The sequence below is a fragment of the Typopeltis vanoorti genome, unplaced genomic scaffold (genome assembly GCF_054136105.1).
Source record: "Typopeltis vanoorti isolate ZY-2024b unplaced genomic scaffold, IOZ_Tvanoo_1.0 HiC_scaffold_116, whole genome shotgun sequence".
NCBI classification, from domain to species: Eukaryota; Metazoa; Arthropoda; class Arachnida; order Uropygi; family Thelyphonidae; genus Typopeltis; species Typopeltis vanoorti.
This window is the reverse complement of record NW_028327923.1, coordinates 614-24,892: the sequence shown is the minus strand read 5'-3', so window position 1 is coordinate 24,892 and position 24,279 is coordinate 614. Positions and strand designations below refer to the sequence as shown.

At 33.9% G+C, this 24,279-nt stretch overlaps 1 protein-coding gene across 1 annotated transcript; it reads left to right on the top strand.

The window, feature by feature from the left end:
* Positions 1-5,115: 5,115 nt before the first annotated feature.
* Positions 5,116-21,477, top strand: LOC150092232 (uncharacterized). Its single transcript, XM_090415193.1, has 3 exons — positions 5,116-5,172; positions 17,244-17,844; positions 20,736-21,477. The coding sequence occupies exons 2-3, from the start codon at positions 17,257-17,259 to the stop codon at positions 21,435-21,437; spliced, it is 1,290 nt and encodes a 429-aa protein (XP_090271319.1). The 5' UTR covers positions 5,116-5,172; positions 17,244-17,256; the 3' UTR covers positions 21,438-21,477.
* The last annotated feature ends 2,802 nt before the right edge of the window (positions 21,478-24,279 follow it).

Here is a 24,279-nt window from a genome sequence, read left to right as displayed (position 1 = left end):
GAAAAACCCGAGTTTCTGCAACCGCCGCATGAGACTGGTTAATTCACTTTCAGGTGAAAAGTCCTGATATATTCCACATGTAAGAACCAGACAGAACAGAATAATAATTAGTTTCTTCTCAATTCGTTTCGTGAAAATTCTTCTGCTTCATATCATCAGGACAAATGCAAAAATAAACTGAAAAACCCGTAACATACATATTGAAAATATTTGAACCGAAATTAACAATGGAAATGGCATGTTTGTTTGACGATGTTTACTGGTTCTGTTCGTGTTCTTCTGCATACTATTCGTTACTTGGTGTGCGTTGTGTGGAATTAGAGAACACCAGACGATGTACAATCACCCCCTTGTTATTTGAGAATAGTGGGGAGGTTGAATTATTTCACATGATTCCTTGAACGCTCTTGAAAAAAAAATCTGAAACCTATGTGGAGCACTTTTTGTTTGTTGCCATAATACTTGATGTTTTGTTTCAATTTACTGTGAGTCCTTTTTTGTGTTTCCAATCTTATTTTGTTCTCATAGTGACACTTGTAAAATTAAGTGTATTCTTATTATGACTTTTTTCTTGACTACTAGTATTAGTAAATTAAAGACTTAATTCTGTATATTAGTCAAGTAAATATTAGTTTAATATCCAACGTTTCACTGACGTTGAAAAAAAAAAGCTAATATCATTTACCAGAATACGGCATTCGCTCTACTTAGAGAAAGAATTTGTCATTCGAGATTCATACTCAACCAAATAGGCTCTCAATTCTATGACTTATTCAGAGACGTTTCTAATATCCTAGATGACGAAACTTGGCAACTTTTGGACAACATGATTCAAAAACGTTATACAAAAACTTTCAATCAAAGTAAAAAGACACAAATTAAAAACTTTAACGCACTATATGATAATCACATAAACTCCAAACCTTCCCTACCAGACAACCAAATCATTGTGAATCAATCTAATCACATCTTAACAAAACCAGAGATTTCTATTCTCAAAAAAGGATTAAATTTTGCCTTGAAACCAACTACTATTCCAAAAATGGAATTTATCTGCAACTTAGAGAAAGCCTTCTCATTATTTCCGCACACACAATAGCCAATGACTTACGATTAAAAAGCAGTGTAATCCTCTCCGCTCCCTTAAGCTATTCTCACATCAAATCTAACACTATGGAAAGAAACGTACTACTAAAATTAAGGAACAACAAAGAAATCATTATACTGAGAGCAGACAAAGGCAACAACACTGTGATCTTAAATACTACGGAATATGAGGAAAATGTCAATAATCTATTATTGGACACATCTGTCTATGTTGTTTTAACACAGATCCTTCTCACAAAAACCATCTTGATACCAATGAACTATTACGTGATATGACCAACTGGCCTGTGGACCTAATAAAAAAAACTTAAATCTATGCATCCGTTAACCCCAAGACTATATGGTGTTCCAAAAATCCATAAAGAAGGCACACCATTACGTTTAATAGTAGATGGTATTCATTTCCCCTACTTACAGACTATCACAATATCTAGCCAAAATGTTACAAGAATACATTCACAACACAAATTCTTATATCAAGAACTCCCAACATTTCTTGGAGAAATTAAAAACATTAGTTTCTCTGGAGATGATATTATGGCTAGCCTGGATGTCACATCTCTGAAACTGGGATATTCACAAATATCCCAGATTCAGAAGTCATCGACATTGTAGAAAACTTGTTCCCACCCAACATCACCAAGTTGTTCAAGCATTTCATTACTTCAAATTATTTTACATGGCAAAAAAACCTACTATAAACAACTCAGTGGATTAGCCATGTGTAGCCCTCTCTCTCCTTCTTGTGCCGAACTATTCTTAGAAAATCAAGAAACTCAAATTTTATCCCAAATTACCCCAAACCAACCACATGGTTTAGATATGTTGACGACATCTTCATCATTTGGAATCACAAAAAAGAAGAATTAATAGATTATCTAAACAAAATTAATTGCTTCCACAACACCATCAAGTTCACATTGGAACTAGAAAAAGATAATAAACTTCCATTTCTAGACGTCCTTATTAAGACACAAACTGACAATAGCATCAACCTTTCAGTATATAGAAAACCTACTAACACTGGACGCTACCTCCATTTCGACTCGTCTTACCAGATATCCCAGAAACTCAGCATTATCCATATGCTAAAAAAAAGAGCTATACAGTGTACCACAGACCCTGGCGACCTACAAGAAGAATTAATAAAAATATCCAAAGATCTATCCCTAAATGGCTACCCTACAAGAATCATCAACAAGATTCTCTTTAGTAACATACCGCAAAGACAACGAGATGAAACCCAATACATCAGCTCTCTAACAATTCCATTTTTAGTGCCATATCCAGAAACGTAGCTCTTCTTCTAAAACCATATAATATCAGAGTAACCTTCAAACCTATGGAGACTATTCAAAAGTTTATAAGATCACCGAAAGATAGCCATCCTTTCTACAAATACTCTGGAGTTTATAGCATAACTTGTTCTTACTGTATTCTTTACATCGGACAGACATCTAGAAGTTTTGATACAAGAAAGAAAGAACACACATAGGCTATGTAAGGAATAACAGACAGGATATATCGGGCCTTTCTTCACACTTTGCCTCTACCAACCCTAATATTGAATGGGATATGAGTCGTATGCCCTACATAGAAGAGAACTATCATTCCAGAACATTTAAAGAAGCTGCTACAGTCGCCCGTTCAACAGGTAACTTAAATAAGAATCAAGGCCTAATCTTACCAGATATATGGAAAACTGTAATCAGATTATATAACCAAAAAGAAATGAACTTTCATGAAAATTACATTAAATATCTTAACAAATAAAACGTTGCGCTTGCGACTCCCTTATTATATCATTGTATCACGCACAGTGATAACTTTATATAATTTTTAGAATTGTCGGTTAGTTTTCTAGTTTTTGTTACTTTCTATCACCTACCAGTGTATTCCTTTGAAACTGCTGACAGATATCAGTCAGTGAAACGTTGGATATTAAACTAATATTTACTTGACTAACATACAGAATTAAGTCTTTAATTTACGAGTGTATTCTGTTCCGATACTTTCACAAACTAAACCACCCAGTAATAACATTACAAAAAATGGAACGATTGGCTCTAAAAATATTAAACAGAATATGCGCATCATAGTACTGAATGCTGACAAAGGCAACACAACAGTTTTTATGAATTTCGTAGAATATATAGAAAAAACGCCATCTCTGCTGAATGACGCACCTATGTAAAACTGGATCCCGATTGAACGGGTCATTTCCATAATAAGACCTTTAATTTGATAACAAAAAAACATGTTGAACGTAAGTGAAGAGAACAAAACTTGCGTCGAGTCAAGATATCCCCTAGTACAGCTAGGAAAATATGAAGTCCACGAGGCCTTATAAAGGCTTGCCCTACATCGGCAAAACAACCTCTTTTATAAATAATGCGCTAAATACATTAATTTGTTATTAACGTGAAGGCTTGCAATTGACTAATTGAAAGCCTTCACGTTGTTAAGCTGTCCGCCAACTTAACAAGTACAGAAATAATCATACACGTACTAGAAGACCTCTTTCCACCAGACACTGTAGATCTCTCCATCAATAGCACTTTCTTCAAATTCCAAGAAGTACATACTGAACAGAAGAAAGTATTATCAATACACACTCTTCCCTTTCTCCCTTGTTATCAAATCTTCTCATGGAGAGGTTTGAAGAAAAAGCCATTTAGCACAAGGAAACATAACTCAAAACCTTTTGTTCAGATAGGCCTACGACATATTCAGTGTGCACCCACCTCTATTAACCAATTAGAAGCATCGAAGATGTAGAGAAGGAAAGGAAACATAAATCTGAACTAGCAGCACATTCAACTGAAACCAAACATAAAGATTATGATAACAAAAAAATACATGTTGTACATAGATCACTAATTATCCCAAGAAAGTTCAAACATCGTTGACTGGTGTATGAAAAACAAGAGATGATTATACGCTGTCTGGTCTTTCCATTATCAACATGACACGCAAGCGGTTACCAGTAATATGTAGCAGACCACGAATCAGAAAGCAAAGTAATAATAAATACGAGCTTTCCATTGTTATGCTTGTTCAAATATTTTCTTTATGCACGTTACCTGTTTAAGATGTTTTTAATTTACTCATGTCTTTGTCTTGATGATGTGAAACAAGAATTTTCAGGAAAATATTAGAGTAGTCAATAAATTATGATATTCAAACCTGGTTATTTCATATGAAATACTGGAAACAGGCAGATCCACTATTCTTGACTTGCTCTGTTCGATTTCCTTCCTAGATTAGTTCAATTCATTAATGCCAACGACGTTTGGTTTGAAACACATGCAAAGTGAATTCAGTGTTGGTCTCAAGAAACATTTTACAAGGTTAAGAATATTACAGAACCACCTGATTTTTTAAAGAAGGTTTTTCTTTCCAGAGGCTAAATTTTTGTGTCCTAAAAACAGGGATCAGGGAACACACGAGGAATTCACAGACGAGTAAACTATAAATACTTCACTAACCTTTCTTTCGTGTAATTGATAGGTTAATATGACGCGATAGTATTTCCCATGACAGACTATCGAGTTATTTTACATGTTTTTTTTATTTTTCTATATTAAATATTGACAGCTTGCATGTGACATATCTTTTATGAGCAAATTGTGACTTGAGTATTAGTTTCGATTTCGTGATTACATCGAGTTTCTTTAAACTAAAAAGTAAATTGGCTTTGCAGACAAATTTATTGTTTGTAAATATTCGAAAGAAGTAATTTGCCAAATATTTTCAAGTACTTCTTTAGGTAAATTGATTTGGTGTATTTATTCATTTTTTTTTTCTTTAAGAAGATCTTATTCATCTTGCGATTCGGCATCTACGCCTTTATCAGCAAAGCACAGTTTCAGAATCAGATTTCGAAGAATTTTCGATATTTGGATGAATGCTACCAGTAAGTGGTAGAGGGCGCTGTGTTTCAGTTCACCATAATAAGAGCGTAACCTTGAAATTCTATATCATTCACTTTTAGTTCTGGTTTTGACTTTGTAACTTAACCTTCGGTTTTATTTCAGGAGTTTCTGTGTAGCCAATCGCAAAGCAGTAAGTTCTTAACTTTTCATATTTTAATTAAATTATATTAATTACATATATACATATATAATTTATAATTAATTTATTAAATAAATATATTAAATATATATAGTTCGAAAAACAGATTTCTAAGAATTTTCGATGTTTGCATAAATGCTATCAGTAGTTTATAGAGAGCGTTGTGTTTACGTTCACCATCGTAACAATCTCATACGTCATTCACTTTTAGTTTTGGTTTTGATTTCGTAACGTAAAATTCGGTTTTATTTCAGTAGTTCCTCTATAGTCAGTCAGAGTAAGTTCTTAACTTTTCAGGTAAACGTTTTTTAATTTTGCCTATATATATATATATATATATATATATATATATATATATGTTTCTTTAAACTAAAAAGTAAGTTGACTTTGCAGACAAATTTATTATATATTTATAAATATTGAAAAGAAGTCATTTGTCAAATAATTGTAAGTACTTATTTAGATAAATTGATTCGGTGTATTTATTAAATTCTTTCTTTAAGCATTTCTTATCCCTCTTCTGATTCGGTATTCAACCTTTAACAGCAAATTATAGTTCAAAAAACAGATTTCGAAGAATTTTCGATGTTCGCATATCTATCTATTTACCCCCTTTTTACATTTTAATTTCCCTTGAAAACAAGATTAGATCCTTCAGGATAATCCTCCTCCTAAAGACACTTCAATTCAATCACACTTATGTAACCATCTTCGATTACATCACGAAATCTTCCACCAGAGGACTTACACTTTCCACAATTCTCCGAATGGCCAGTCCTGCACCATCTCCTCCTAAACTACCTCATTTTTACAAAGATGCTCTACAGCGGTGGAAAACCGCAGAACTTCATCACACAAACACACACACTAACAGCATAAACAGAGTCAGCTGTACTTACAGAACCACTATTTTCGAATAGAAACATAATAAGTCTCATAACTAGCCAGCCCTTTCTTTTCCCTACATGGAACTGGACAGGAATAAGAGTCATAGGGGACCTCCCAACCCAGACCCTAAAGCGGAAAATATTCACAAGCCTACCAATTAAGAACCCAAAAACTGAAAAGCAATATCAACAGAGGCAAGATGCTATTATAAACGCCTATCCAGATACCGCTACACCTCAGGAAATCCGTATTCCTTCTAGAAACTGCTCGAGGCCGATATTTTTATCTTGTACAATTTGAAGCCTCACTTCCAATTCTTCCTTCCAACTACAAGAAAATATACCACTTCCTCATGTCAGTGCCTCCAACTTCGCCCTTCGTATATTCATCCTTAACCATCTCATCTACAAAGCTGCATATTCCACTCAGTTTTCAGTGGGATCTTCCATATAAATCAAAGTGTGCCAAACCAGATTCCGCCATACAGTGACTATGGCATAACATCTTGCCAACTCCTTCTAAGCTCTACAAAGTTCAGCTAAGAGAAATGGATCTGTCTATTCTGTGACGTTTCAGGCACCTTGGAACACACATCTAACCTGTCCAGCAAACAAAGTGATGATCACCTATGTCCTGAATACTGCCCCTAGCACCTGTAACTACGCACACAGCCAAGAGGACTACTGGAATTTAGTCCACACAGAATATGCAATTTCCTCTTCATCTGCGCTAAGGCCGTCATCTACAGCTTCTACCTAAAACACACAAGAAATAACCAGCATCCATCCATCACTGAAACTACACAAACCCTCATGTATATCCTTCATCGGAAACTAAAAAGCAGGCTTTCACTGGAACTCGAGTACTACAAAGAAACGAGAACTGTCGCGAAATTCATAGAGGAGTGGAATCCAACTGGTACCCCCTCTTCTGGATTGACGACGACAATACGCTTCATCTGAAAGATAACTAAGACTGAAACTTAACTGTAATGTTGAATTCATTCATTGCATTCTCTATTGTATACACGAAAGGAAAATATTTCTTTCTCTGTAATATACAGGGTCACCATAAAATAACTTTCCCTCTTTGGAGGCATCTGTAGCTAAAACTAATAAACGGAATGAGACCAAATTTTATACTGAGACTTTTGAAGACATGGGGAGATGATTTCCGCCAACAAAAAAGATTTAGTACCAAAAGTCACCGATAGGGGAAATTTTGGCGCTGGCGGAGCCGAAAGCACTCGAATATTTGCAGTAAACGCAGGTAAAAAGGATTATGCAAATTTTATTCTGCGTAGATGACAGCAACGCCACCAGTTCCACCTAAAAAAGGATTGGGAACGTTCAGGCAGTTATTCGAATGACTGACGAATTGTGCTCAATATGCTTCCTACCTTGCCTCAACGTGCTTTACCTGTTAAGTTGTTTTACCTTAAACGCTACAGTGCAATGCTGTAGTGGCCCTTCGGGAATTTAGAAGCCTTCATAACCTGCGTATAGGTCCTCTGTCAGCTGTAGCACTGAGAGCTATGATTAAGAAGTTTGAGGAAACTGGATCACTAGGAGTGAGACCTGGCAGAGAACGGAAAGCAGTGCAAGAAGAGAGACAGTAACAAACGTTGCTACTGCGGTGTTCGACGACACAGGGACAAATACTGGTTCAAGCGCTCGTACCATAGCTTCCAACCTTGATATGGCTTATGGTACAGTCTAGAAAATCTTATGGAAAATGCTTCACTTCTATCCGTATAAGTTCAGTCGTGTGTAACCACTAACTACCGCAGGTTATGATAAGCGCATGATCTTCGCGCTAACGTTTCTTGCCCGAATGGAGGTCGACAATGACTGGCTTTGGAAAATACTGTGGGGTGATGAGGCTCATTTTTATCTCAATGGGTCGATCAACACTCACAACTGCAGAATTTGGGCATCTGAACATCCGCAAGCGATCCAGCAAGTACCACCCTTCATTCTCCAAAAGTAACTGTGTGGTGTGGCTTCACAGCCGATTTCATAAGAGGACCATAGTTTTTTGAGCGTATTACACCTGCAGGTCCTGTAACCTGCTCCATTACTGGAGAGATTTATAGACGAATGCTGAAAAATTTTTTCATTCCTGCATTACAGCAAAGACAATGTTTGGACTGCATAATTTGTGCTCCATCCTGCATAAAAATTATGCAGGATGGAGCACAACCACACATTGAACATCGCACACCGGATGCAATTTGTTGTACACAAGAAAGGTCAGCACATTGAAAATCGTCTATGTGGCTCAGGGGATTCTGATGAATAAAACATTATTTCCTATGAGTTCAATCACTACATTAATTTCTGTGTCTCTCGCAAGTTGTTGTTTTAGTTTAATTATTATTATTATTATCATTGTAATGCGCCATATCCAGCTGGAATGAATGAATGAAGCGGTTGTCGCTTACATCGTCGAAATGTTATTATTCCATTTTATCTGCCTTTAATGTAATTATTCGCTTGTTTTCGGCTCCGCCAGCGCCAAAATTTCCCCATTCGGCTACTTTTGGTACCTAAATCTTTTTTTCGCGAAAATCATCTCCCCATGCCTTTAAAACTCTCAATATAAAATTTGGTCTACAGATTTCTCCAAAGAGGGAAAGTTATTTTATGACAACCCTGTATATATTTATAATATGTAAATAGTCCTTGTTACTTATCGTCTAATGTATATTTTAACAAGTTAAATTTAAAAAAAATCTATCTATATATATGAGGAAGTTACGATGGTGAACGTGAACACATCACTACTGATAGAATTTATGCGAACATCGAAAATTCTTCGAAATCTGTATATATATATATATATATATATATATATATCTGTCTGAAAATTATCAAATCATACAAGTACATAGAGTGTCACTTATAAATTAGTAGTAAATTATTATTCTACTGAAATTTTGTTGTGATAAAATTGTAACAATACTGTTTTTGTAAATACGTTGCATACAAACAAACACAAACTTTGATATTCAAATTGAATTATTTGAATATCAATTACTATCATTATTATTAATTTATATTTTCTAAAATACCTGCATTAAATGCGTAATATATAAAAATTATTGAAATGTAAATATGAATGATTAACTACAGAAAAAATGTATTTATATAAAATTACTATTATATATAAATACATATAATAATATATATTTATACTTACGTTATATTTAGCTAGTTAAAATATTGATATATATTGTTATAAAAAATGGATATACCAAATGTCTTAGTGAATAGAAAATATTTAATTGTGTCTATAAATATGTATATTATTACTCCATGATCACGATAATAATGATATTATGTAGTATTTTGCAAGTATTCACATATAGACATTGTTAAAGGTATGTGTGTATGAATAATAAAACTATTATTAAAAAATAAATAAATAATATAGGTGGCACTGTGATCTGCTCGAGTGCAAAGACCACGTCAGTGAAAATATTCAGTTAGTGGATAAATCTTAGATGTAAAATGCATATATGGATATATCTTAGATACAGAAATGTGTTATAAGTGCTATAAATATCTTACAAATTAAATTGCAGTACATTTTTGACAAAAGAACTTAGTTAAAGAATTAATGTACAGTACTTAAAGAAAACTGCGGAGAGACATTTCAGTATGAAATATGTCCACACCTAACTGCGTTGCAGCTCTCACAACGTCATACCATGCTTTGCACCAAATGATTCACAGTTATTCAGGCAAACTGTGACACTCCTTTAAAGCAAGGATAGCTTTGTAGAGAGGAATTTCCAACAGTAATGCGTCTCTTATTGCGTCTAAAACTGTCCTATTGGGTTGAGATCTGGGGAGCATGCTGGCCACTTGTTTCGAAAAATATTCTCGGTCTCCAGAAATATCTTCACTGCTCGCGTACGATGTGGTGTGGCATTTCTTCCATAAAAATGAATTCTTCACCTGTGGCGCCACTTTAACGTCAAACATGACGTTGAAGAACTTCGTTACAATATCGTTCATCTGTCATAGTCCCTCCTTTCGGCATTTGTAGTTCTGTGCATCCCTTTCTAGAACATTCTCGCGATGGTAAGCAGTATCACTTTCACGCTAGAGCAAGTGTCGCCTAGAATCAGACGAGAGAGCAAAATGACTTTCATTTGTAAATAATACATTAATCCATTGTTGTCTTGCTCAATTTGTATGGTTACAGCACTGAAAATGTGCTCTGCGATGAGCTGTGAATAAAGGACAGACTACACTCCTGGCGTATAGGCTTACTAGTCGCAGACGTCTTGCCACAGTTTGTCGAGATATTCGTGTATTTGTACTGGAATGAGACCGACTTGCAAGCTGATCTTCCATGGCTTCGATTACATTTTGCTGTTATAACCTAAACTCTGTCTTCATGGTAGAGCGAGAGTAACCTCTTATAAAACCTTTGAAACATATTCTATTGGACAGAAGCGCTGCCCAGAGCCTTACAGTTTGGTACCACTGTATTAATACAGGTGAAATATACAGCTTTTCGTCGGAATGACTTTACATAAAACGGTATGCAAAATATAAATAACTGATATTTAAGTGCTCCAATACTATACAAATATTTGCATGAGGTTAAAAAATTACTGCATTTTGAAAAGATCAACAGAAGTTTCCATCACACTAATATGCCGTTTTCTCTTACAACAATAAAAATCGTTGCTTCGTGGTAACGGAGGTACCTCAGTTGAAGAATATGCTTATAACTTTATCGACTACGCTTTTATAATTTTCACAGTTGCAGTTTGCCCCGAAAATACTCTATTAATAATTATGGTTGGGTTCCAAGTTTGAAACAGAAGTAAAATTTTTATTTCAAACAGATTATCAAATTCTTCATCCTTTAATTCTATCAGATATAATGAGAATATGCTTGTGTTTATTTGGGTTATGAAATTTCTGAAATCTTTTCAAGTGTATCAAGACTCTTATATCTACGGATATTACAACTCTTACATCAATAATTTTTCTATGATATCTGTATTAGTAATAATGAAATAATTTGTAAACTTTTTTAATCCTCTTGTATTCTCCCATGTTATATATGTTGTATTTTTACGACCAGTAAATTATTAAGTTATCTCTTATTCATATTAGAATTTAAATCTGTATTCCTATTACTTTTAAAAAACACTTCACAAATCCTGAATTTTTCATGGAACATCTTGGTTATTTTGTAATGTATTCATTAATAATTAATTGTTAAGTTAGCTGATGTTTATCATTAATTAATAATTATCATTAATAATTAATTAAACATCAACTAAATATAAACATCATTAAATTAATTTGTGCTGATTTTCATTGACGTATCCCATTCTGATCACAAATTTATAATATGTATTATTATTATAAGTACTTACAAGTGAATGCAGTCTTCCTCCTGTGTGCTGGTAGTTTTCCTCTCCTTTTGTACATCCTGTAGATCGCTTCAGGGTGGATGACTCACTATCTGTGCCGTCACAAACACCTTCAATAAGAGATTTCTTAATACCAAAATTAAACAAAGTGCCTTGTCTCTCATTCATATTAGAATTTAAATCTGTATTCCTATTACTTTTAAAAAACACTTCACAAATCCTGAATTTTTCATGGAACATCTTGGTTATTTTGTAATGTATTCATTAATAATTAATTGTTAAGTTAGCTGATGTTTATCATTAATTAATAATTATCATTAATAATTAATTAAACATCAACTAAATATAAACATCATTAAATTAATTTGTGCTGATTTTCATTGACGTATCCCATTCTGATCACAAATTTATAATATGTATTATTATTATAAGTACTTACAAGTGAATGCAGTCTTCCTCCTGTGTGCTGGTAGTTTTCCTCTCCTTTTGTACATCCTGTAGATCGCTTCAGGGTGGATGACTCACTATCTGTGCCGTCACAAACACCTTCAATAAGAGATTTCTTAATACCAAAATTAAACAAAGTGCCTTGTCTCTCATTCATATTAGAATTTAAATCTGTATTCCTATTACTTTTAAAAAAATCATGGCACTACGGTTTCGAAACAAGCACTTTCACCCTACAATACGAACTTGTGAAGAAAGTATTCAATATTTCTAGATCTGAGAACCGGAAACAGACTACCTTGATTTTCAATTTCAGTGGAAACTTTTTTTCTTTATACTTCCTTTCTGATTGGTCACTAACATTTGCAACACAGATGTTATTTCGTTCAGTTTTGAGAACAGAGGATACGCCGCACATTGTAATCGGCTTGCAGGCAATTTTTATGACCGGTCATAAACAGCAGTATTCTCTTTCCCGAATGTTGAAAGGTTTTAATGTGTGAAAATTAACGATAATTCATGGATACTTCCACATTTAAAAATACATGGCTTGGTTACTAACATTTGCTACACAGATGTTATTTAGACGTTCTGGGTATGAGGTTTTCGACATATTCACAAATGTTATTCTCCTCAGACTATTTCCACTATAACATATTTATTCATGGAAAATGCTTAGAAAACTAAAATGACAAATTCCACGAGAACTCGCAGAACACTTATTCACCTTCCGCGGAACGCAGTTTGGGAAACCCTGGGGTAATCAATGAGTTGTTTATTATTACATGGCGGAAAATTAACTTTTCTTTTAGCAGTTTCTAAAGTGGTAATTATTTTACTTGTATAACAGTTGGAAAATTTTACCTATAAAGTAGGTGATTTCACGTGTTGTTGACCAATTCGTTGATTGCCGTTGTACATAATGAACAACGTGTTGCAGCACATTCTGGCGTAACATGTAAGCAATGAGTGTTCATGAAGTTTAATTTTGCATAAGTGTTTGTCTTTTTATTATCGCAAGTCTACATTTTGCTAATTGTTATTTTAAAGATTTGATTTAAAATCTTTAAAATAACAATTTCTTTAAAATAACAATTTTCTCCATTGGGCCCAATTTGATTGGGCCCAATGGAGAAAAAAAAAAGACCAAAGAAAAGCAATTTCTTTGGAAATGAAAATTGCAATTTTAGATCGCTTAGCAAAAGGAGAGGGATCTACGGCGATAGGTAAACATTTTAATTTAGGCGAATCTACTATAAGAGCAATTAAAACGAATGAAGTCGCAATAAGATAATCTGTCATTTCTGGCACAAAATAAGTGCCAAATTATCATCGTACTCAAGAGATGCTTTCTTAGAAAAAATGGAACGAGCGCTCGTAATTTGGATTGAAGAATTAACTCAAAGAAGAATTCCTATAAGTGGTTATTTAATTAAACAAAAAGCTCTTCGGTTTCACGAACAGATGAAGCAATTGGAGCCGTCCACTTCCGCTTCCCAGGCTGATAAAGAATTGTCATAACGTGAAGATTACAGGCGAAGTTGCAGCAGCTGATGAAGAAGCAACCAAACATTTTCTTAATTTTCTTAATTTCTCTTGTTAGCCAAAAAATAATTTTGGCTAACAAGAGAAGTTAGCCAAAATTATTGAAGATGGCGGATATTGTCCCGATCAAGTGTTTAACGCTGACGAAACAGGATTGTTTTGGAAGAAAATGCCTAGTCGAACTTACATCGCAGTCTGAGAAAAAAACAAGGGGATTTGAAGCAAGCAAAGATCGAGTAACGTTGTTGCTTTGTAGCAATGCATCAAGAGATCGAATGTTGAATGTAAATCGATTTCTAAGACCACGTGCTCTAAAAGGCAAAGATCTAAAATAGCTAACGGTACATCAGATGGCTAATACAACGGCCTGGGTAACAACTGTTGTATTTACTGAATGGTTCAATAATTGCTTTGTACCAAAAGTGGAAACATATATGAAACAAAAAGCTCTCGATTTTAAAGTTTTATTAATTGTTGACAAAACACCAAGTCATGCAGGTAGTGTTTTTTCCACCCAATACAACAAGCATTATTCAGCCATTAGATCAAGGCATAATTGCTACTTTTAAAAAATATTACGTTAAACACACTTTTCAATTTATATTGGATAAACTAGAAAATTCATCATTAACAGTAACTGACGTTTGGAAAAAATTTTCTATTTTGGACTGCTTAAATCATGTTGCATCTGCTATCGCTGAAATAAGACCACAAACTTTAAATGACTGCTGGAAAGCAGCTTGGCCTGGATGTGTTGCAAACAGTGCAAACATCTACATTATCAGCTGAAATCATTACTTTGGCACATGAAATTGGTGGAGAAGGTTTTGATACATTTAGCCAGAACGATGTAGACGAATTGCTTGTGGATAATGCCTTAAGTGATGATGATATTATTGGATATCGATTAACTTTAGATATCGTCGAGGATCCAGAAAACGATAGCGAAGCGGAAGAAAAATCTATCCCCTTCACTGCAAATATAATTCGAGAAAGTCTTGAACTTTGCAATAAATTGGAATATCATTTTCTAGTTAATGACACAAATTCTGAAAGAGCCGTAAAATTCCAACATGAGCTGAAGAACTGTATATCTGGATATCGCGAGCTGTATAAAAAATTAGTGAAATCATCATCGCCAAGTTTAATCACTGATTACATTGTCAGAATCAAAAAATCAGCACAGAACGTGGATGAAGCTAATTCTGTTTGTGAAGAACCATTGCCTTTACATACAGATCTGATGCGCTGACTATCTCTTCTGGTGATGAAAGTGATTTTGTACTAGTTCGCACACGTTGCCGAATATTGTCTAATATATTGCGACGATAATTCTGATGAAAATATGTAAAAAAAAAATGTTTATTTTCAATAAAATTAAATGAATAATGCTTTAAAATAAACTTAGGCATTCTTATTTTCTCGAATTTTCATAAACATTATTTATGCGATTTTAGGTTTATTTTAATTCATTGCTTCGGTTTTATGCAGTTTTAAAAATTATGGAACATATCCCAAATTTTTCAACGCAAGTTAGGCCTTTTTTTTGTGCGATTTTTTATATGCGGTTTTCTATGAAACGTATCTGCCGCATAAAAAGAGACCCGACTGTAGTTTGTTTTTGTTCTCTTGTTTATACTCCATTAATATTCCAATTCCTTTAACTGTTCTTTCACATTTCTATTCTCTACTATTTATTAATATGTAATTGGAAAATTGCTTTACTATTTTGCCATTTTCTTTTTTACTGATATTGCATTAATTTTAATATTGCGAATTTTCGTTCTCCCATTAATTCTTTTTTTTTTTTTTTGGCTAGTGATCTTACATTCTGTGTACCAATTCTCTGTATTTCTTCCATCAATTTTGCTTTCAATATTTCGTTCTTAGTGAATTTCCGATAGATCCCTCTGTTTTTCTCCACTTTGATTTCTCTGAGAAATTGGTTTTAAGATTATCTCTTATGAGATAATAACCGAAAAATAAATGCCTGGGCATTGCTTTCAACAAATTTTTGATACGTTGAAACAGAAATATGCTTCGATCTCTCTGCTCAAAACTCTTCCCCATTGCTGATGCTAATGACGGTTGCTCTGGTCTGGTGCGAATTTGGAGTTCTAATTCCCAAAGGTATTCCAGGGTTTGAGATCTAGACTGAGCCGGCTAGTCAAACACTTCAACGTTTCTTTGTAGAAACCAGTCTCGGACACGCATCATTGTTGTGCTGAAACATGTAAGAGTCGCTGCAGGAGTACTTCCACGGCAACAAATGCTTGAAGTTGTACAGGATGTTCAGGTATCCATCTGACGTTATAGTTCTTAGTCACAAAACATGACAGTTGGAAAATGATGCAGTGCTGCCGGTTCGTCCCATCAGGATGAAATGTTAGAATGCGTGATTAGTTTCTCCACAGGATCCTTTACCAATCATCTACAGTCTAACAACTGGTGAAAGATACATACCAGTCCAAATGTCGTTTTTCATTCGGAAAGGGGGGGGGTGATTTGTGGGTTGTTCACAGCAGCTCTGCTGTGGTAACCGAAGGCATGCAACTCTCTGCAGACAGTTCTGGTGCTGACAGATGTCCTTGCAGCATCGTGCAGGTTGAGGTCCGCCGCTGAACACGTGCGGGATTCTCGAACATTACGAGGCGAATTGACGGTCACATACAGAGATGATATGGCTTTATTTTCCTGGAACTCAGGTTTTTCATTCCATTTCATACGGAAATCGTCGATGTACGGAAGTGAAATAGATGGCTCCTTTTTTAAGCAAGATGAGCAGAACAGATGGAAACTACTACAATAACAGTAGTAGTTTCCATCTGTAGGGAACAATGAGTAGGGAAATAATACATCAAACATGTTTCAGAGTAAGATGCCAGAAAAAAAAAGTAGTATAGAACGAAAACTTTATGGGTAAATTTATCAAAGGCTGAACTGCTGCGCTGCAGTAATAAAGAGAGAACCTCAAGAAAATTAAATCCAGCAATGCCATTTCATTTTCCCATCAGGATGTACTCTTCCAGTGCTACCTTTTTTCACCATAATTCCAATCCTTCTTCTTACTTAGAGTAAGTATCTCTGTGAAGTATGAAAAACTTTCAATAATTTATGTAATAATTACTGCAAGTATTTATTTAAACAAATGCTTACATTTTTACATTTAACTCAGTCATCTGAAACAGTTTTCAAATATAGTTTTCAAATCTTATTTAGATATAGTGGAATATACAATAACAGTGTCATTTCAAGAAATGAAGTCAACTTTTTTCTCCAACTCACTGTACTCTTATTTGTAAATCTATAATAGTATATACATTTGTACCATGGGATGGCTAAGGATTTTTCCCATTTTTATTGATTGTGTGTGTGTGTGTGTGTGTGTGTGTGTGTGTGTGTGTGTGTGTGTGTGTGTGTGTGTGTGTGTGTGTGTGTGTGTGTGTGTGTGTGTGTGTGTGTGTTATATTTTTAATTATATTTACATAGACAAAAAGTTTGCTCTAGATACCAAACCAGGCAAATTTTTAAAGTTATTTCAAGCATTGCAATGCCTTTATTTTCTTATTAATGAATCCAGAAGTGAATAAATTGATATGTAGAATTATAATGATGCCACCAAAGTAATATTGTAAGTTTAAGTACTTTGTCGTTTCTAAGAATGAAATTGATCTGCAATAAATTTGTATTATTTCAGTTAGAACTAGATTTCTAAACTATTCTTCGTCAATGACACAGATTTATCTTTTAGTAAACTAATCTGCTGATATTAATTTTTCAGGCATTCTTTCGAAATGGCAGAAAAGAATGCTGGAATAAGTGATTCAATAATTCCAAGTAGAATCAAAACTGGGGACTTTATCCAAGCATATAGTGAAGATTATCAGAATCAACATAAAGTCGACGTTTATGAAAAGAAGAAGAAAGTAGATCAAAAAGAGGAAGGAGAAGAAAACGCAATTGAATATAATGATGAGAACTTAGAAGAAAATACCGAAGGAAAGTGGATCCTTTCTTTAAATAAAACAGCCAAGGATAAGAACAGTCTGACTTCTCTTGACAACTGCTGGTCAGAGATTGTTAAATTGATAAACTGTAACGTCATATGGCGTGCCAAGTGTTCAATGGCTTCAATCAATCCCACTAACGGAGTTGTCCTATGTTACACTCAGGATTACAGGGACAAAGGCAACGTAAAAGAGATTGCTGATATTATCAGGAGAGAGGTTAATTATCTAGAACCTATGTACTACAAAATAGACTCTGCAGCCCTTGAAGAAGAATGCAGAGCGGATGAAGAGAGCGACGCTTCAATGTACAGAAGTGAAAGAGATGGCTACTTTTTTGAGCGAGATGAGCAGAGCAGATGGAAACTCTGTGAGGTATGAGTAAAAATAGATAAAGAAATTGTGTAATAGTAAGAGCCGTAAGTAAGCAAAATAGAAATCACTTACCATTCTACAGAAACGAAGGTAACGTGTTTGAAAATTAAATAATTTCATTTAAAATAGCAGATATTTTTAAAATTTGGTAATGCAGGCATATACTCAAAATAATGTAACTTTTTCTCATTTCAAAAAGTATTCGATTACTTCACTTTCAAGAGAAACATTGAAGACTTCCTTTTAGCGAATACAAAATATGCTCTAGAATTAAATTCAAAAATTAAACTTGACATATCTCAATGGGTTATATTTTATAAAATTGTTCGTAGTTTAACAAAGTACGATTTTGTTATGTTCAACATTTAAATAATTACAGGCAGAATAACACTTACACGTTATTTTTAATCCATAGATTCGAATCCTTATTGCAATAGAAATTGATGAAAACCTTTGTGCATCAATTTCTGGAGATTTTATTCACCAATGTTTGTGCTTTTTTTTATTTTAAACGAGGGCTCAGTTGGTATTGATTCTGAGGCACATAAAATTTTACTAAGGCTTTACTCGAAATTAGTAGAAATGCACACAATTCCATCAGGGAATTCCTTCACACTAGATGATTTTGAAAAGTTAATCGATCTGTTTTTAAATATTCGCGATATCTTTTATTGTGATCTAGCAAATCCCCGAAATTGCAAAACCTGCAACAGTTTCCCATGTAGCCAAACGCTCGATTTTCAGGATTACATTGGCAGTACAGGTTATAAAAATAGAAATTAAAAAATGAAACTAAAAATTAGGAGTAGAACATAAAAAATAGAAAAGAAAAGAATAAAAAATTAAAATACTGTTCCATATAGGTTATAAAAATACGACAGCAAACTAAAGTTTTTTTCGTTATCATTCTTATCACCAAATTCCTAACGTGACGATATGAATGGAAGGTGGTACAGGATATCATAACAGTACCATGCGAAAAAGTTACATCATTACTCACTTCCAATCGACAGTTTCTTCCAAATTATTCTGTTATTTGCTAAGACTCCAATATTATTATTATTATTATTACCCAACACCTCTAGGGAGTCCAAAGACTCATCGAGGGAGGTACCTGCTCTACAACTATCCGTCTTCACCATTCCACCAGCCGCAACTACCTTCATCATACCTACACCATCTACCACCACTACTAGTATTTTCACAAACAAATATCCATGCCCACGCTGGGATTCGAACCCACAGCCTTTCGGCTGGAGAGCGGATACCCTAACCACTCAGCCAACCTGGCTGGCCAAATCTTATATCTCCCCTCTTCTAAGGCACTTTTTACTGTATTCTTTCACCTAGATATCGGGCTCCCTCTGGGTATTTTTCAAAACATTGTGGTTGGGATGCTTAAAGATAAAAACTGGATAACTGGGATGCGACCTCCACGTCGCCTTTTAAGCAATGCGGAGAACTGACCTAATGTCTGATCCCCACTTTCTAGTAGAGCACCATCTATCAATATCCAGATGGGTATCTATCTGGATATTGCACAAGCAACGATGAGCTGATAATTTGAGATTTAGACGACAAAATTTTATTATTGGCTTAAACTGTAATGCAAAATGATGGTACAACGTTGTTATTTCCTCATTACTTCTTTGGATCACATTATGCCTTTATTAGAACTTGTCTGCTTGTCGTATGCTGTAAATCAGGTTGATTGCGCAGTTCTTATAGACCTAATGATTCCGACTTGTATTTCTTTCTTAGTGTGTTATTTATTTAATTGCTCTATTCCTCAATGTACAATGTAATCCAAACCAATAACATGTTGCTTGTTACCACACCTGATTTAAATTCTGATGTATTATTTTTTCTTAGAATAGGAATATGGACAAAATTATTAATGGAATCGGAAAATATAACTTGTGATTTTATTTTTTTTACAATATATTTGTATAAAACAATGCATACTTTTTAGTTCGATGATATGGTACACAGTGAACCTAAAATCCACACTTTTCAAATGTACTGATGCGTGATTTATGGACTGCAGTTAAGATGAGTGGTTCTTAAGAGAACAGTAGTCGACTACTCCCGTTAACCGAACGAAACTTCACTGCATTCTTGGTAAAAATCTTCACTGGTCTATACGTTAGTGAATTCTAATTAAGCTGCCTAAATAGCACTTCAACTAGTGCAAAGGAATTAGTGTTTCATTGATGTGAATTACACTTGACATATTTCTTTTTCAATTTGAAAAAGTGCAGCATCTGTGTGTTTAATCAAAGAATCTTTTTAGAATGATAAGCTTTGAAACTCTCATTTGATTATGATACATTCTTATGTGTCTTCTGCGCATCACTGTACACATTTCAGATAACCAGATGAATTGCTATCTCCGATCATTTGATGTAGCTATGTGATTTTACCGTGACAATCATTGTGATAAATCATCCTGCCTTTTCATACATCCTAAAGAATTCTTTCACTTCAAAGTTTGTTCTTCGTATGATGATGATTATGGCGCTTCCATGTTTTTCCAGAACCTCAACACTGTTACCTTCCTAATGATAAACTATCGTTTTCAAAATAAATCGCCGATAATGTTAGAAGGTGCAATATTTACACGATGATATGATGCAACGTCGCTTGTAGATGATGCCATTCTCGTTGAGTTGTGCATTTGGCTGAATTCAAAGCAAATAAAATATTTGAGAAAATCATGTTATATCTGTAAATTTCTGTTAATAAGTTTAACCATTTTATCATTTTAAGAATAAAGTTCATTCTTAGAGAATCTGCATGATTATTTTGATGACCTCAGTATTGTAAATTCTTACACATTTGTAAAGATCTAACATCTTTAAGAAACTAATCAGCTGATATTAATTTTGCAGGAATTCTTTCGAAATGTCAGAAATGAAATCGAAGAAAATGATATAATGCTTCCAAGTAAAGTTACAAATGCGAATTTCATCCACAAATACAGTAAAGATTATCAGATGGAGCATGGAAACGAAGTTGATGAAGAATATGAGGAGAAGAAGGAGGATCAGGAAGGAGGAGGAGAGAAACAAGCTAAATATAAGGATGTTAAGCAAAAAGAAAATAATTCAAATATGGGAGGAAAGTGGATGCTTTTTTTAAATAAAACGGAAAAGGATATGAGAGGTCTGACTGCTCTTGACCGAGGCTGGTTGCAGGTAAGGAAATGTGTTGAGGATAACCTCATCTGGCATGCAAAATGTTCAACACAAGAAAACAGTGAGAGTGCAGCAGATGTCACATGCGGAGTAATCATGTGCTATACTAAGGACTACAGGAACAAATCTGAAGTCAGAAGTGTTGCTGATATTATCAGATCAAAGGTTGATTATCCGTACCGTATGTTATACAAAACCAACAGTGAAAGCCGTCAAGGAAAATATAAGATATATAAAAACCGTGGATTTTCAATATACAGTAGTGATCCAGATGGCTCCTTTTTCGAGCAAGATGAGCAGAAAAACTGGAAACAGGTGTGTAACAGAGATAAATATAAATTGTGGAATAATAAAAATTATATGCAAAGTGGAAAAAATGTTTTCCTGTTCCACTGAAATGAATGTAACTTGTTTCAAATAAAAAGTGTTTCATTTAAAATAACTGCCTTATTAATAATTGGAAATGCACACATAGGATTAAGAGGTGGTTAGTTTTTTTTTTATTAAATTCAACCACTGTGTAAGACTTAACCATCATCTATCCGTATATGATGGCCATCCTTAGATCAAGTTCACAAAACGCAAATAAGCAGTTGTTTAATAAAATATGATTTCTTTTTTTTTCCCATTTTTGGTTTTAAAATAGTGTGTGAATATGAATAAGACTTGTAAAAGAATGAAACACACTTTTTGATTTGAAATGCATGGATTCGAATCCCTAAAGTTCGTGAAAGTATAGATTAACAAAAAATGATTTATTTCTCAACAGCGACATTTTAACTTTGAACTTTATGTGAGCCATCTCCTATATACTAAAATAAATGAATAAATAAATATTCATTACACTGATGAATACAATATTTATTTAATATGAACCTTGTTATACAATATGGTTCATAATTATTTATATAACACCGTTTTTTATCATACTATGAACTGCATATTGATGTTTTGAGCATTCTTAATTAAATGTATTATGTTGTGGTTTTAGTTGACGGAACATTTTCATTTAAATTATACCCACGAAACATTCTAAATTTAACTGAGAATTTTTCTTTTTCCTTTCACGGTATTAGACATACTAGTCTGTTCCAACCTCACAGTTACCTTTCAGAAAGTTGCTTTGTTCTTTTTCCTTTTGATTTATGGTTTAGCATTTTTTCAATAGTCTATTGGTCACATTCTGTTCAGATGTGGAATCCCATGTTTCTGTTATTATATATCGTCAGTAAAGTTGTTTCTTGTTGAAATTGAACTGTCTGTCCTTTCGGTATATATATCCTCTGGTTATTCCTCAATGGTATTATCTTCGTGTATATATTGCCAGTAGCTTTTATGGACTGTGGAGATAATTCGGTTTTCACTAGAACTTCAAAGAATGGTATTTTTTTCTAGATGAAAGATTTCTTCATAATCTATGGATAGTGTTTATCAGTGTTTAGATTGAATTGTCTTTATTTTAATAATTTGTTTTAAAATGAAGATTGAATCGATACATAAGTTCTCGTTCTAAATTCATTTTGTTCTTCTACAAAATGTTTTATATTTAGTTGATTTTCTGTTGAGAACTGGCGAAACGTTTTCCACTGACCTGATTCAGTAACTGATTGATTTAAATAAATCATTTCAATGAAAATAATCACCCATTGCCAACAAAACAACTTTTTCCCTATTGTAGCATAATTCTTTAGTAGATAGGTTTTGTCGCTTGCAGTGTGACAATGGTCTTTTGATGTTAAATGATTTACTTGCTTCAATACAAAGGAGTGACGATTTTACTCACAGTTGTTATGGATGGCTGAAATTGTCCCCACGTACTAAACATACAACATTAAGTTTACAACTTTTTGTGGTGGAACATGACACACACACACACAGGAAATGGCTCTTGCAAAAAAAAAAGTATCGTACACCGCGGATAACACAAATACAAATTTTGGGGGAATGAGAAGACAGGGTAAACTGATGTTCGTACAAAGTCAACAAGAAATGGACATAAAACCTTTAGGAAATGGCTTTTGCATTTTCACATTTTTGCATAACAGAAAAACAAACAAATTTGCGAATTCGCAGACTTGAATACAAAACGTATTGCCACACAGTATAAGATCTTGAAGTCTTCTACCTGGTCTGCAAAGTATTCTTTTGATATAGGTCAGCTTGAAATCATACTTTCTTTCATGTGCGAAAATACTAGCCCAAGACTAATCAGAGACGTTTTTGAAAATCCACTTGGTGAATTATTAGCCTAATTTGTACATGCCAGCCTTCAATTTTTTCAAGAAACTGTGTCAACGTTTGGGGAAAAAATGAAATTTCATCTACAGAAGTAGCTTTGAAGTACAAGGAATTGAAAGTCAAGTTAATAGCCAGAAGAGACAACAAGTTCATCCCTAAATTTTTATGAGAAATGTATTTCTTATTTAGAAATATGGGAAAACAGTCACGAAGCTACAAAGCAGTTTTCTTGAATACAATAAAGTCGGGAGTTTGAGCTTCAGTGCCCAGACGTTGAAGCATTTGTAGAATTTGTTAATGCCATAGCTCATGCCAAAAAGCAGTTGTTGAAATAGACAAACTTTTTGATGAGGTTTTAATTATAAAAATAATACTGTAAGATTTAAAAGTAAAATTGAGAAAAACAAGCAATCAGATTGAAAAAATATAGAAGCATATCAGAAAGCCACATCGAGTGTTGTAAATTTACAGGTTGCAGTATTCAAAATGGGAGTGGATGTCAAAACTTTGAAAAGCTGACGGAGTTCATTTAATGCTTGCTTGATCAACAGCACTAGTTGAAAGAATTTTTTTTCTGATGAGAGGAATGTTTGGTCTGCTGACTGAAACAGACTTTTAATTGAAAACACTAATCGTCTCCTTCAAATAAAAGTGAATTTAGTTGTGAATTGCCCGGAGTTTTATGAACTGATAAAAGTGACACACTTTTTTTATAGAAAGTTCATTCCTCTGAAAAAATATGAATGGTAAAATTAAAGTGAATAAATATTTGTTTGAAGGTAAACATTTCCTTTTATTATTATTATTATTATTATTTGACACCTCCAGGGAGTTCAAAAACTCATCAAGGGATGGCACCTACTTTTAAACACTGTCACCATTCACTACAACTAAAACAACACCATCTACATGCACCACCACTACTATTTTCACAGATAATCACATCACAAACATCCATGCCCACATCAGGATTCGAATCTGCAGCCTTTTGGCTGCAGAG

Coding starts and splice junctions, on each gene's coding strand:
- LOC150092232 (XM_090415193.1), top strand. CDS start 17,257: ATGGCAGAAAAGAATGCTGGAATAAGTGATTCAATAATTCCAAGTAGA. Junction 17,845..20,735: donor GCAGATGGAAACTCTGTGAG/GTATGAGTAAAA, acceptor TTAATTTTGCAG/GAATTCTTTCGAAATGTCAG.